The sequence below is a fragment of the Sphaeramia orbicularis genome, chromosome 6, assembly GCF_902148855.1.
Source record: "Sphaeramia orbicularis chromosome 6, fSphaOr1.1, whole genome shotgun sequence".
Lineage (NCBI taxonomy): Eukaryota > Metazoa > Chordata > Actinopteri > Kurtiformes > Apogonidae > Sphaeramia > Sphaeramia orbicularis.
In genome coordinates, this window is record NC_043962.1 from 10,552,319 (window position 1) to 10,566,362 (window position 14,044).

Consider the following 14,044-nt stretch of genomic DNA (forward strand, 5'->3'; position numbering starts at 1 on the left):
TAAAATATTGAGATAAAACCCATAATTTTATGAGAATAAAGTCGAAAACAAAAAGAGTCATAATTTTATGAGAAAGAAGTCATAATATTATGAGAATTACGTCGTAATTTAAAAACAGACGGGAAAAATATAATTTACAAGAATAAAGTCACACCCACACGTTGCATAATGAACAGAAAAAAAAAAGAAAAAAACTAAGAACACTTGTCAGTATGAGAAAAAGTCGTAAAAAATCGGGATAAAATCCGAAATTTTATGAGAATAAAGTTGAATACAAAAAGAGTCATAATTTTATGAGAATGAATTTGTAGTATTATGAGAATAACGTCGTAATTTAAAAACAAGCGGGAAAAATATCACAATTTACGAGAATAAAGTCACATCCACTTGTACAAAAAAAGAAAATAAAGACACTTGTCAGTACGAGAATAGAGTTGTAAAATTATGCTATTTTTCCCGCCCGATTTTACATTACAATGTTATTCTCGTAATATTACGGCTTTATTCTCAAAATATGACAACATTATTCTCATAATATTACGACTTCATTCTCATAAAATTATGACTCTTTATATTCCACTTTATTCTCATAAAATTACAGGTTTTATCTCGATATTTTATGACTTTATTCTCGTACTGACAAGTGTTTTTATTTTCTTTTTCTTTTTTTTATGTATGAGTGGGTATGAATTTATTCTCGTAAATTGGTATTATTCCCACCTGTTTTTAAATTACGTTATTCTCATAATATTACAACTTCATTCTCGTAAAATTATGACTCTTTTTGTATTCAACTTTTTTCTCATAAAATTACGTGTTTTATCTCGATATTTTATTACTATTCTTCTACTGACATGTTTTTATTTTCTTTTTTTTTTCTGTTCATTATGCGACGTGTGGGTGTGACTTTATTCTCGTAAATTATGTTATTTTTCCCGCCTGTTTTTAAATTACGACGTTATTCTCGTAATATTATGACTTTATTTTCTAAATATGTCGACATTGTTTTCATAATATTACAGCTTCATTCTCATAAAATTATGACTTTTTATGTTCTACTTTATTCTCCTAAAATTTCAGGTTTATCCTGATATTTTACGATTTTTATTCTCATACTGGCAAGTGTTTTTATTTTCTTTTTCTTTTTTTTATGTATGAGTGGGTATGAATTCATTTTCGTAAATTGTTTTTTTTCACACCTGTTTTTAAATTACAACGTTATTGTCATAATATTACGACTTCATTCTCATAAAATTAGGACTCTTTTTGTATTCAACTTTATTCTCATAAAATAATGTATTTTATCCCGATATTTTATGACTTTATTCTCGTACTGACAAGAGTTTTTAATTTTTAAAATTTTTTTTTCTGTTCATTATGCGACGTGTGGGTGTGACTTTATTCTCGTAAATTATGTTATTTTTCCCGCCTGTTTTTTTCAATTACTACGTTATTCTTGTAATATTATGGCTTCATTCTCGGGTTTTATCTCAATATTTTACAACTTTACTCTCATAGCGACAAATCTTTTATATTTTCTTATGTGGATCTAATCCGCCATCGTAATAACCGACTTATATTTGCTAATAAACCGTCCCAGTTCGTCTGTATACGTCTGTGAATGAATGAATGAATGTGTAATCGTAGAAACCAAGCGTCCTGACAGAAAACGAAAAAAAAAAGCTTAAAAAAAAAAACAAAAACGCAGGTGTCAGGACTCGTATCGTACGTTCACGATCAGTGCCGGTTACATAGAAACGTTAATATACTTCAGACTGGTGGTTAGAATGGACGTATTAAAGCTCGATTTATAGCTGGTATAAGAATGCAGAACTACCTTTTCATTTACACCTCAACTGTCGGAAACTTCATGAATAACAGTTGTTTTTTTTTTTGTGTGTGTGTGTGTTTTTTGTTTTTTTTTTTAGGCATCACAGTGCTTCCCATCAGACCGAACACACTCGACTTGATTTTTTTTTAACCATTTCTATCCTGTTGCACAAAAAAGGTACCTGAATTGTTTAATTTCACGTATATTTCTTCTTAACATACATTTTAGATAGTGTTCCAGGAGTTAAAATATATCTATATGCTACTATCGATACGTCAATTTCCCAAAGTTTAGATGCTATTCTTCTTTTTTTATTTTTTATTTTAAGAAAACATACAAAAAGGTAAAAATTTGATTCTTTTTCTTTGGGACAAACCTCTTTTTCGTGCAAGAATGCCGCTCACACCGTTTTGCTATCTGTACAAAAACCACCTCCGCTTATCGGGGTCGTTTACTCCGCAGCGCCTCCTCTGGTTATTGATGATACACAGGGTCTGACCTTCCGTGTCCGTCAGTATCTCGACACACGCACACGTTCATCACAAAAGGGCGAAAGTCTCTTTTTTTTTTTTTCTTCTTTTCTTTTTTCGTATTAATCGCCTGAGTCAGGTTTCCCAAAAACACCAGACGGAATCAGCGCCTCAGAGGAGTAAAATACAAAACAAAACAAACATAAAAAAAAAAAAAAAAAAGATAAAGAGGATGCATGATGCAGGCGTCAGGATGCTGATGGGAAAACCACCCAGGTCGATGTGATGTATATGGACAAAAGTATGTGGACACATTGAAATCAGGTGTTTGGGATACAAAACAATAATCGTTAGGGAAAAAAAAAAAGTTTAATCAGTAAAATCAGTGAATAACAAGAAAAAAATTAAAATAATAAAAAAAAAAAAAAACGACAATTGTCATAATATAGTTTTATATTGGGATAAATATCATTGCATTGGTTAGTTTGGTTTAAATTGTTATGTTTGCTTCTAAAATGCCTCAGAGATGGTTTTGACATAATTTCTCTCAACATTTGTTTTTTTTTCTATTCACGATTCTGATTTTAAATGTTCTACCTCTAAATTTCAAAAATATTTTTCATACTTTGACTGTAAATAATAATTTTCTACCACAACTAACCATCTACTTTCTTCACATCTCACTGAAGAAGAAAAATCTCCCATTAAACTTTAAAGAAGATTAGATTAGATTCTCTTGATTTCTCTCAACATTAATTTTCATTTTTTATCCATGATTACGATTTTAAATGTTCTACCTTTAATTTTTTTAAATATTTTTCATGCTCTGACTGTAAATAATGATTTTCTCATTTCCCCATTCAACTTTAAGAAAAATATTGATGCTTTTACTTCAAATCATCATGAACAGGGCATTTTACATCTGTAGACATGATGTGTCTCAATATTTTTGTCCATGTAGTTTATAAACATCAATATTTAAACTATATTATACATATTCTGCATACTAAAATGTTAAATTCTAACATAATAAGCTACTTATTATTATTATTACTTTGCCACATGTTTCCACTTGTCCTTTCCAATATGCACCTGCAATTTTTTCACTACTGTTTTTTTTATAGCTTTATTATTGTTTTGCTTTTTTCATGTAGCATTTCTTGTGTCTATATTTGGTGTTTGTGCTGCTTTTGGAACCTCAATTTCCTGAGAGTTCTGCCCAAAGGATCAATAAAGTTCTACTGAATTGAATCTAATCTAGACAGATTATTGCAATGCATAATAATAGTGTAATAGCATATATATTATTACTATTTTCTTTCCTTTTTGTCGTATAATATTTCTTATTTGTGTACAGGGTGGGGAAGCAAAATTTACAATGAGCATTTAGTTGTTTTTTCTCAGCAGGCACTACGTCAATTATTTTGAAACCAAACATATATTGATGTCATAATCATATCTAACACTATTATCCATACCTTTTCAGAAACTTTTGCCCATATGAGTAATCAGGAAAGCAAACGTCAAAGAGTGTGTGATTTGCTGAATGCACTCGTCACACCAAAGGAGATTTCAAAAAGAGTTGGAGTGTCCATAAAGACTGTTTATAATGGAAAGAAGAGAATGACTATGAGCAAAACTATTACGAGAAAGTCTGGAAGATACTATTAAAGAAGAATGGGAGAAGTTGTCACCCGAATATTTGAGGAACACTTGCGCAAGTTTCAGGAAGCGTGTGAAGGCAGTTATTGAGAAAGAAGGAGGACACATAGAATAAAAACATTTTCTATTATGTCAGTTTTCTTGTGGCAAATAAATTCTCATGACTTTCAATAAACTAATTGGTCATACACTGTCTTTCAATCCCTGCCTCAAAATATTGTAAATTTTGCTTCCCCACCCTGTACATTTGGTGTTGGAACCTTAATTTTTTGAGAGTTCTGCCCAAAGGATCAATATAGTTCTATCTAATCGAATCAAATCGAATTTCCTTAAAGTTTAATGGGAGATTTTTCCTCCTATGTGAGATGTGAAGAAAGTAGATAGTTGTGGTGAAATAATTATTTACAGTCAGAGCACGAACAATATTTTAGAAATTTAGAGGTAGAACATTTAAAACTAGAAAAGCACTCACAGACCTCCACCAAGGCAGATGAGTGCCCCCCCCGATCACCACCAAAATTTAATCATTTGTTCCTTGTGCCAGTATCAATATTTCCTGAAATTTTCATCCAAATCCGTCCATAACTTTTCGAGTAATCTTGTACACAGACAGACAGACAGACAGACCAACGCCGGCAAAAACATAACCTCCTTTGCGGAGGTAATCAGAGACATGGATAAACAAAAACGCCAATAAAACAAAATCAATGTTGAGAGAAATTAAATCAAAACCATCTGTGAGGCATTTTGGAAGCAAAGAGAACAATTTAAACCAAACTAACCATTGCGATCATATTTATCCCAATATAAAACTATATTCTGACATTAGTGTTTTGTATCCCAGACCCCTGTTAGAAAACAAACACCTGAATTCAACGTGTCCACATACTTTTGTCCACATACTGTTTCTACAGCTGCACTGTCACTGCTGCTCATTCACTGTATTGTAAACTCCTCCCAGATGTGATGTCACTGTTCTTATTGTTGCAGCGGCAGTGAAAACGCAGCTGTTTGAAAGTTAAATTTGGCTGAAAGACGTGTTTGTTTTTTAACCTCCAACGTCACCACGAATCACAGAGTAAAGGCCATAAACTGAAGGTGTGTGTGTGTGTGTGTGTGTGTGTGTGTGTGTGTGCGCTCAGGGCTGTGTGTGTTATTCCTTGACCAGTCGGTAGATGTGGTGCTGCGCTCCGTGTTCGTTGTTGGACACTTCGAAAACACACGCCATACACAGCAGGGTCTCCTGAGTGTCTCTGTTACTGACCACCTGAACACACAAACACAGGCAGCGTTCAATACAAATAACACTCGAATGCGACACGTTTACCAGATCACCTTCACCTGTTTGACTCACACATCATGACCTGTTTTAATTCAACCATTTTAACAAGAATTTCACACTGAATTCACTTTTTTATTCCCAAATTTCAGGGAATAAATTAATCAGACTTAACATTTAACCACTAAAACTAATTATTTGGTTAAAAAAAAAAAAATGCAGGAATTAAAATGTTTACATCCACAAATGATACTTTAAAAAATGTGAATAACATGAACAACCTGAAATTTCTAAAGAAAAATAAGCACTTGTTTTAACTGAGATCGAATTAATCTGTATTTGGTTCCGGAACTAAAAGAAATTTCCTTGAAGTTTAATATCTTCAGTATAATTTTTGTTCAAATTCATCTATTCTATGCTTTATAGAGTGTAAAGATGGCTTTGTAGATGTTGCATTCATTTTATGGATATTATTATTATTGTCATTATATTATGATGATGATGATGATAATGATGATGATGATGATGATGATTATTATTATTAATTTTATTATCGTAACTATTCTTCTTTGTAGATATTGCATTCATTTTATGGCTATTATTATTATTATTAATAATAATAATAATAATAATAATAATAATAATAATAATAATAATAATACTTTAATATTAATAATACCATTACTATTTTTCTTCTTCTTCTTCTTCTTATCATTATTATTATTATTATTATTATTATTATTATTATTGCTATTTTTCTTTGTAGATATTACATTCATTTTATGGCTGTTAATATTAAATTATTATTATTATTATTATTATTATTATTATTATTATTATTAATAATAATAATAATAATAATAATAATAATAATAATAATAATAATTTAATATTAACAATATAATTACTATTCTTATTAATATTCTTATTCTTATTATTATTGGTGAATATTTTAATGGCCAGCTGAAAAAAACCCCCACATATGAAACCTGTTAAATATGCTAAATGTTCTAATAATACAGTCCAGAACTGTAGATAAAATTAGGATTCTTACATGGAAGACAACATGTACACTTCACAGACACACTGATGTTCTCACCAGCAGGATAGTGAAGTTCTCCAATGCAGGAATTAAAATGTTTACATCCACAAACGATACTTTAAAAAATGTGAATAACATGAACAACCTGAAATTTCTAAAGAAAAATAAGTATGATTTCAACAATACATTGTCACAGCTTATTATTAACAAAACTTCCACACCAGAGCGGCTCTACAAATGCACAAAAAACATTTAATAACAGGCAGAATATTGTGAAAATTTCCCTTATTTTATTTTAAGACATTTCCTGTTGTCCACATTTGTTCAGGTTATTCACATTTTATTATGAAATATCCTTTTACAGTTTGTAAATGTAAATATATTCATAAAGTAATTTTACTTTTTTTCACATTAACCTCCTGAGACCCTGGGAAGTAAAGGTTTTGGGTTTTTGCATTAAATAATTACCTTGATTGGAACTAGAATGATGCAACATTTTTTTCAGATACATTTTTATTTTTATTTTTTTAATGGAATGTCCTTTGCAGCGAACTTTTTTTTAAGTAAAGCTGTGAAACTCATCCCCTACAACGGACAAAAATGCATTGCCTGGTCTCAGGAAGTTAAACCAAGATGGAAATTTGTACTTGTCATTATTTATAGGTTTTATAATGTTATTATTTTACTTGAGATCAAATTAATCTGTATTTAGCCCCTGAACTAAAAACAAATTTGATGCCCTTGACGTTTAATATCATCAGTGCAATTTTTGTACAAAGTCATCTATTCTATGCTTTATAGAGTGTAATGATGCCTTTGTAGATATTGCATTCATTTTATTGTTATTATTACCCTGCCCCCGAAGAGAAGGCAAGGGGTACTGTTTTTTTTTGTTTTTTTGTTTCAGTTTGTTTGTTTGTTTGTTTGTTAACACTCTAGCAGCAAAACTATTGGCTGAATTCATACCAAATTGGGTTTATCGATTGCCAGTGACCCAGAATAGATGTGGTTACATTTTGGGAACAGTAGGTCAAAGTTCACATTTTATCTGAATTTTTAAAAATCTTTTTTCTTCTCCCATTTACTTATAATGGGCGAAATTTCAAATGTCTACAAAAACATCTATTTTGTTTCAATTTACTTCAAACTTGGCACATATATAGAGGTAACTGATACGCTGACATCAGCACACGCATAGACATGATGACATCAGCTGGATCGATACCAAAATAAGCAACAATACATGTGAGGGGCGGGGTTTGTTGTACCTGGAACCACTTGTTTTACTTGAGATCGAATTAATCTGTATTTGGCTCCGGAACTAAAAGAAATTTCCTTGAAGTTTAATATCTTCAGTATAATTTTTGTTCAAATTCATCTATTCTATGCTCTATGGAGTGTAAAGGTGGCTTTGTAGATGTTGCATTCATTTTATGGATATTATTATTATTGTCATTATATGATGATGATGATGATGATTATTGTTATTAATAATGTTATTATCATAACTTCTTCTTTGTAGATATTGCATTCATTTTTATTATTATTATTATTATTATTATTATTATTATTATTATTATTATTATATTATTGTTGTTGTTATTAATAATAATAATAATTTAATATTAATAATATCATTATTATTCTTATTTTTATTATTACTATTCCTCTTCTTCTTCTTCTTCTTCTTCTTCTTATTATTATTATTATTATTGCTATTTTTCTTTGTAGATATTGCATTCATTTTATGGCTATTATTATTATTATTATTAATAATAATAATAATAATAATAATAATAATAATAATAAATTATTAATTATTATTATTATTAATTATTAATAATAATAAGAAGAAGAAGAAGAAGAAGAATGATAATAATAACAACAATTTAATATTAATAATATCATTACTATTCTTATTCTTATTCTTATTATAATTATTGCTATTTTTCTTCGTAGATATCGCATTCATTTTATAGCTATTATTATTATTATTAATTATAATAATAATAATATCATTTCTATTCTTATTAATAATTATAATAAGAATAAGAATTTAATATTAATAACATCATAACTATTCTTATTTATATTATTATTACTATTCTTATTCTTATTATTATTATTATTATTGGTGAATATTTTAATGGCCAGCTGAAAAAAACCCACATATGAAACCTGTTAAATATGCTAAATGTTCTAATAATATTGTCCAGAACTGTAGATAAAATAAGGATTCTTCTCCAGAAGACAACATGTACACTTCACAGACACACTGATGTTCTCACCAGCAGGATAGTGAAGTTCTCCAACACACTGTTCATCATGTACTTCTCCGGCAGGTGTTTGAGCTTGTGGATGAAGTTGATCATGTATTCACACATGGGCGAGCGGCTGATTCTGTAGACGAAGCGTCCGTTTTCGAACCTGGCGTATTCCGTCTGGAGCAGAGACAGATACGTGAGTGGATACCGTCACACATACGACCTCCAGACTATCTACGGTCTGAGCTCGTCCTCACCTCCACCTTCTCCACCACCTGTTTGCCGAAGGAGCAGACTTTGGTGGAACACGTGATGGTCATGTTCTCCGAGCTCTCGTATTGGCTGGTGACGCCGTAGAAGGTCGAATGGTCCTCCGACACCGAGTAATTCAGGTCCGCCTGCCAATCAGAGAGCAGATACATTAGTCTGTATGTGATCATCCACAAAAAGAATCTGAAGGGTCGAGTACATAAAGTATAACAAGAAGACGACAGCGAAACAAACAGATGAACCCACAGCACCCTCTGCTGGTCCAACTGGAAACAGGGTTTACATCTGACACAATGAGTGAGGAAGATAAGATTAGAACATATAAGATAAGAAAATATAACATATGAAAATATAAGATAAGAAAATATAAGATAAGATAAAATATGAAAATATAAGATAAGATAAGAAAATATAAGATAAGATTTGACAAGAAAAGAAAATATAAGAAAAGAAAAGATAAGAAAATATTTGACTAAAAAAGAAATTTTTAAAAAAGAAAAGAAAAAAGAAAAAATATAAGAAAAGATAAAATAAGTAAAGATGAGGAAATATAAATAAAGAAAATGAAATAAAAGATTAGAAAAGATTTGTCTAGAAAAGGAAATATAAGGTACGACAAGATAAGAAAATATAAGATAAGTAAATAAAACAAAATAAAAGATAAGAAAATATTTGACTAAAAAAAACTGTAAGAAAATATAAGATAACAAAAGAATATATAAGATAAGATAAGATAAGATAAGATAAGATAAGAAAAGTAAGATAAGATTTGACAAGAAAAGAAAATATAAGAAAATAAAAGATAAGAAAATATTTGACTAAAAAGAAAATGTAAAAAAACATAAGATAAGAAAAGAATATATAAGATAAGAACAGAAAAAAGAAAAAAAAATATAAGAAAAGATAAAATAAGAAAAGATGAGGAAATATAAGTAAAGAAAATAAAATAAAATATTAGAAAAGATTTGTCTAGAAAAGAAAGTATAAGATACGACAAGATAAGAAAATATAAGATAAATAAAACAAAATAAAAGATGAGAAAATATTTGACTAAAAAAGAAAATGTAAGAAAATATAACATAAAAGAATATATAAGAGAAAAGAACAGAAAAGATAGGAAAATAAAATGTAAGAAAACAAGATGAAAAAAATATAAGATAAGAAAACATTATAGAAGATAAGATAAGAAAAAATAAAGACCTTTATTTGTCCCAAAGGACATTATTGTTCATTGCAAACACACAAAAAACACAAATACACCATGTGCTGATGAAGTTCAAATTAAAAAAAATCATACGATAAAATAACAATATAACAAGTAACAAGATAAAACAAAAGTATAAAATACTCTACTAGTAAAAAAAAGTTTAAATATAAAGACTGCACCATGACTTAAAATGTGTAATAATATATAGTTGAGTTGACACGTTAACATTACACTGATCTAAAACCTGCTTCACACGTTTCCCTCCTGTGTGGACGTGTTTTTGTGTCATATTCCAACTACTTGTGTAAAGCCCTGTGAGGTAATCTTGTTGTGATATAGGACTCTACAAATAAAACTGAATGGAATTACTGACCCCGCCCCCTGAAGGGGAGGCAAGGGGTTTTGTTTTTGGGTCAGTTTGTTTGTTTATTAACACTTTAGTGGCAAAATTATTGGTTGAATTCATACCAAACTGGGTTTATAGATTGCCAGTGACCTAGAATAGATGTTGTTACATTTTGGGAAAACTAGGTCAAAGCTCCAATTTTTTATGAATTTTGGAAATCTTTTTTTTTTTTCCATTTACTTATAATGGGCGGAATTTCCAATGTCTATAAAAACATCAATTTTGTTTCAATTTACTTCCATCTTGGCACATATATAGAGGCATAATGACATCAGCTGGATTGATGCCAAAGAGGGGCGGGGTTTGTTATGGCTGGAACCACTAGTTAATTATTTATCATTTCATTTATGAGTCCAACACAAAGCCCAAACCCTTGTATTTTTCTATTGTGTAATATCTGTCATGGTTTTGCCTTCACCTCAGTAAAACAGAAGTGAACTCAGCAGAGTGGAAGGACTCTTTAGTCTGTGCATTTCTTTCAGAGTCATTGACAAAGACGTTTCCTTTGTCTGGTCTCGTATGTGAGGAGGTCGAGCTCCTTCAGGTGTCAGAGCGCTGATGAGAACCACTACATGTACTTTAAATAAGAAACAACCTTCAGTAACATAAGTGGATTCAAATACACACAGACATGACTCCAGTGTCTGCAGGGTGTGTACGGGTGTCAAAAAGTTACATTTGAGAGTTTTACAGGAACTATTATGTAGTATTTGTACTTTAAAATAACTAGAGATGTCTGATATTGAATTTTTTGCCAAAAACCGATATGCCGATATTGTCCAACGCTTAATTTCCGATTCCGATATCTACCGATACCGCTGCTGATATATGTGGGATATTACAGGGTGGGGAAGCAAAATTTACAATATTTTGAGGCAGGGATTGAAAGACAGTGTATGACCAATTCGTTTACTGAAAGTCATGAGAATTTTTTGCCACAAGAAAATGTACATAATAGAAAATGTTTTTATTCTATGTGTCCTTCTTTCTCAATAACTGCCTTCACACGCTTCCTGAAACTTGCGCAAGTGTTCCTCAAATATTCGGGTGACAACTTCTCCCATTCTTCTTTAATAGTATCTTCCAGACTTTGTCGTAATAGTTTTGCTCATAGTCATTCTCTTCTTTCCATTATAAACAGTCTTTATGGACACTCCAACTATTTTTGAAATCTTCTTTGGTGTGACAAGTGCATTCAGCAAATCACACACTCTTTGACGTTTGCTTTCCTGATTACTCATATGGGCAAAAGTTTCTGAAAAGGTATGGATAATAGTGTTAGGTATGATTATGACATCAATATGTTTGGTTTCAAAACAATTGACGTAGTGCCTGCTGAGAAAAAACAACTAAACGTTCATTGTAAATTTTGCTTCCCCACCCTGTAAACTAATTTTCGGTAACATCACATATCTCCTGTCATGGAATTAACACATCATGCCTAATTTTATTGTGATGCCCCATTGGATGCATTCTCAAATGCAACAAGGCTTTCAAAATGTAAACACTGTCTGTGCAAAGAATACATACTTCAACTGAAGTTGTGGAAAAAATGCCGTATTTATTTATTTTCTCTCCCTCCCTCCATGAGTCTGTTACAGTGTGGCAACTCCACTGTAAAATTTTCAAAACTGCACATTTCTTTCAGCTACAAACAATACTTCATTTACACATTGGTAAATGCCGGCGAAATCAAGGCATTATTTTATCGGTTTTAATGATAGGCAAAAAAAACAATAACGATATTCACCGATATTAAATTTTTATGCCAATATCGGTGGGCCGATATTATCGGACATCCCTAAAAATAACCGTAAAGTACAATACCTAAGCTAACTCAACCCTCTTATTATCATGATGGGATAATACTGTGACTCACTGACCCACTTTGTTACCGTTGTACTTCGCTGTTCTGTGCCTGTTGATACTCTTCTAGTGTCTTTGCATTTTCATTTGATCATTTGTTTGTTAAAAAATGTAAAATCTGTCAAAAATAAGGTATTTAAAAAAACAATTAAAGGTGCAGTATGTAGGAATTATGTTCTAAGTAATTATAAAATGGCCTTGACTGTCACCAGACATTAAGGAATCATGTTCAGCGTCTGTGGTTTGGCTGGGGGGGGGGGGGGGGGGGCTCATTTACCTTTTCTCTATCTCCTGAATCTTCGCAAACTTTCATTTGAGTGGGCAGGACGTTTGTCCTGTTCTATTATTTATTATACTTATGTATTACACTGGGTTACAAAAAAATGTTTTTTGCAAGTTGTCTAGGTTTTTTCAACTGAATTAGGACCATTTTGCACCGCTAAATCCAAAAATTACTTCTGTTTTTCTCAATCAGGTCAGGTTTTTTTGCTAATTTGACTTTGAAAAATTTGATCTTCTCACAAAATTGATGACATTTTTGTGACTTTATCAGTTGATTTTTTATATAGTTCTCACCCAAAATAGGTTTTAAGAGAAAAAAAATCATTTTCTAACAGGATGTATTTATTACACTTCAGAGAACTCTTCTTGCCTTTGGTCCACTGACGCAGATACTCAGTGCATGACTTGCATACCATGTGTGGCACCCAAACTTTATCTTGGTCACCAAGTTTAATACCAAAATAAGATTGGTAAGCACACTTTATGAAACTTGTGACTTGATTCCTGTTAGGTACAATGCTGTATTCACCGCAGATGTAGCAGAATACGTCAGGCTTATTTTTGCAAGATCTTCTAGTCGAAGCCATTTCATTCACCTGTAATATTAAAAAAACCATTAACCATAAATTGGCAAAAGTAAAATCTTCAGAACTCGTTTATCGCTAGAAATATGAAAGAATTTTGTATCATATGATGTGAAAATGCCCATAAATGTAAGCAAAAATGTTAAAAAGCCAATATGTAGCATAGTTCAGAAAGTTGACCTGATTGAGCAAAATTAATGTGATTTTTGGATTCAGCACCAAAATGATCCTAAATCAGCTCAAAAAACTTCAACAATAAATTTGTTGTTGACCAGTGTAATCAGTCTGGTGAAGATTTTTTTGTATGAAATTTCTGGTGTGGCGGCAAGGATTAGTGGAAACGCCACTAGTAGATGCTCATGCTGGATCTGGAAACCCCTAGTCTGGGGGGAGGAGGAGAGGATACCACGCTCTGCAGTATTTTGAATGTGACTGCAGTACTAGTTTTGGCCATAATCCTACATACAGCACCTTTAATTAACCCTTTCATGCACGAATTATGAGAACCTTAACCAAGATTTTTTTTCCCTGAGCGTTTTCATTTCTCTTTAAACATGAAAAAAACAATGTGATTGAAAAAATTCTTATAAAAAAATAAACAGATAATATAAATAAAAATAAAAAAATAAAAAAGTAAAACAATAAATATAATAATAATAATAATAATAATAATAATAATAATAATCAGCTGGACACCATGCGTTTAATTTTTGAAGCAACAAAACATGTATTTACTGATAAACTGTGTGAAAACTATGGGGTGGGGCTTATGATTCTGGGGGTTTATGCTCAGGGGAGATCTACACAAGGTTACCAATTCATGTCAGAAAAGATACATAGTGTCTTAAAACTTTAATAAAGATATGTGTAAAAAAAAAAAC

General features: G+C 30.9%; 1 protein-coding gene across 2 annotated transcripts in view; it reads right to left on the reverse strand.

Moving 5' to 3' along the window:
- Positions 1–4,769: 4,769 nt before the first annotated feature.
- Positions 4,770–14,044, reverse strand: part of tead1a (TEA domain family member 1a) — a 119,925-nt gene continuing 110,650 nt past the window's right edge. For both annotated transcript variants that reach the window (XM_030137692.1, XM_030137693.1), the window contains 3 exons: positions 8,806–8,946; positions 8,573–8,725; positions 4,770–5,230 (listed from right to left, as the gene is read on the reverse strand). In XM_030137692.1, coding sequence (XP_029993552.1) covers positions 5,117–5,230; positions 8,573–8,725; positions 8,806–8,946 — 408 coding nt within the window. In that variant the 3' untranslated portion in view covers positions 4,770–5,116. The remainder of the gene's footprint in view (positions 5,231–8,572; positions 8,726–8,805; positions 8,947–14,044) is intronic.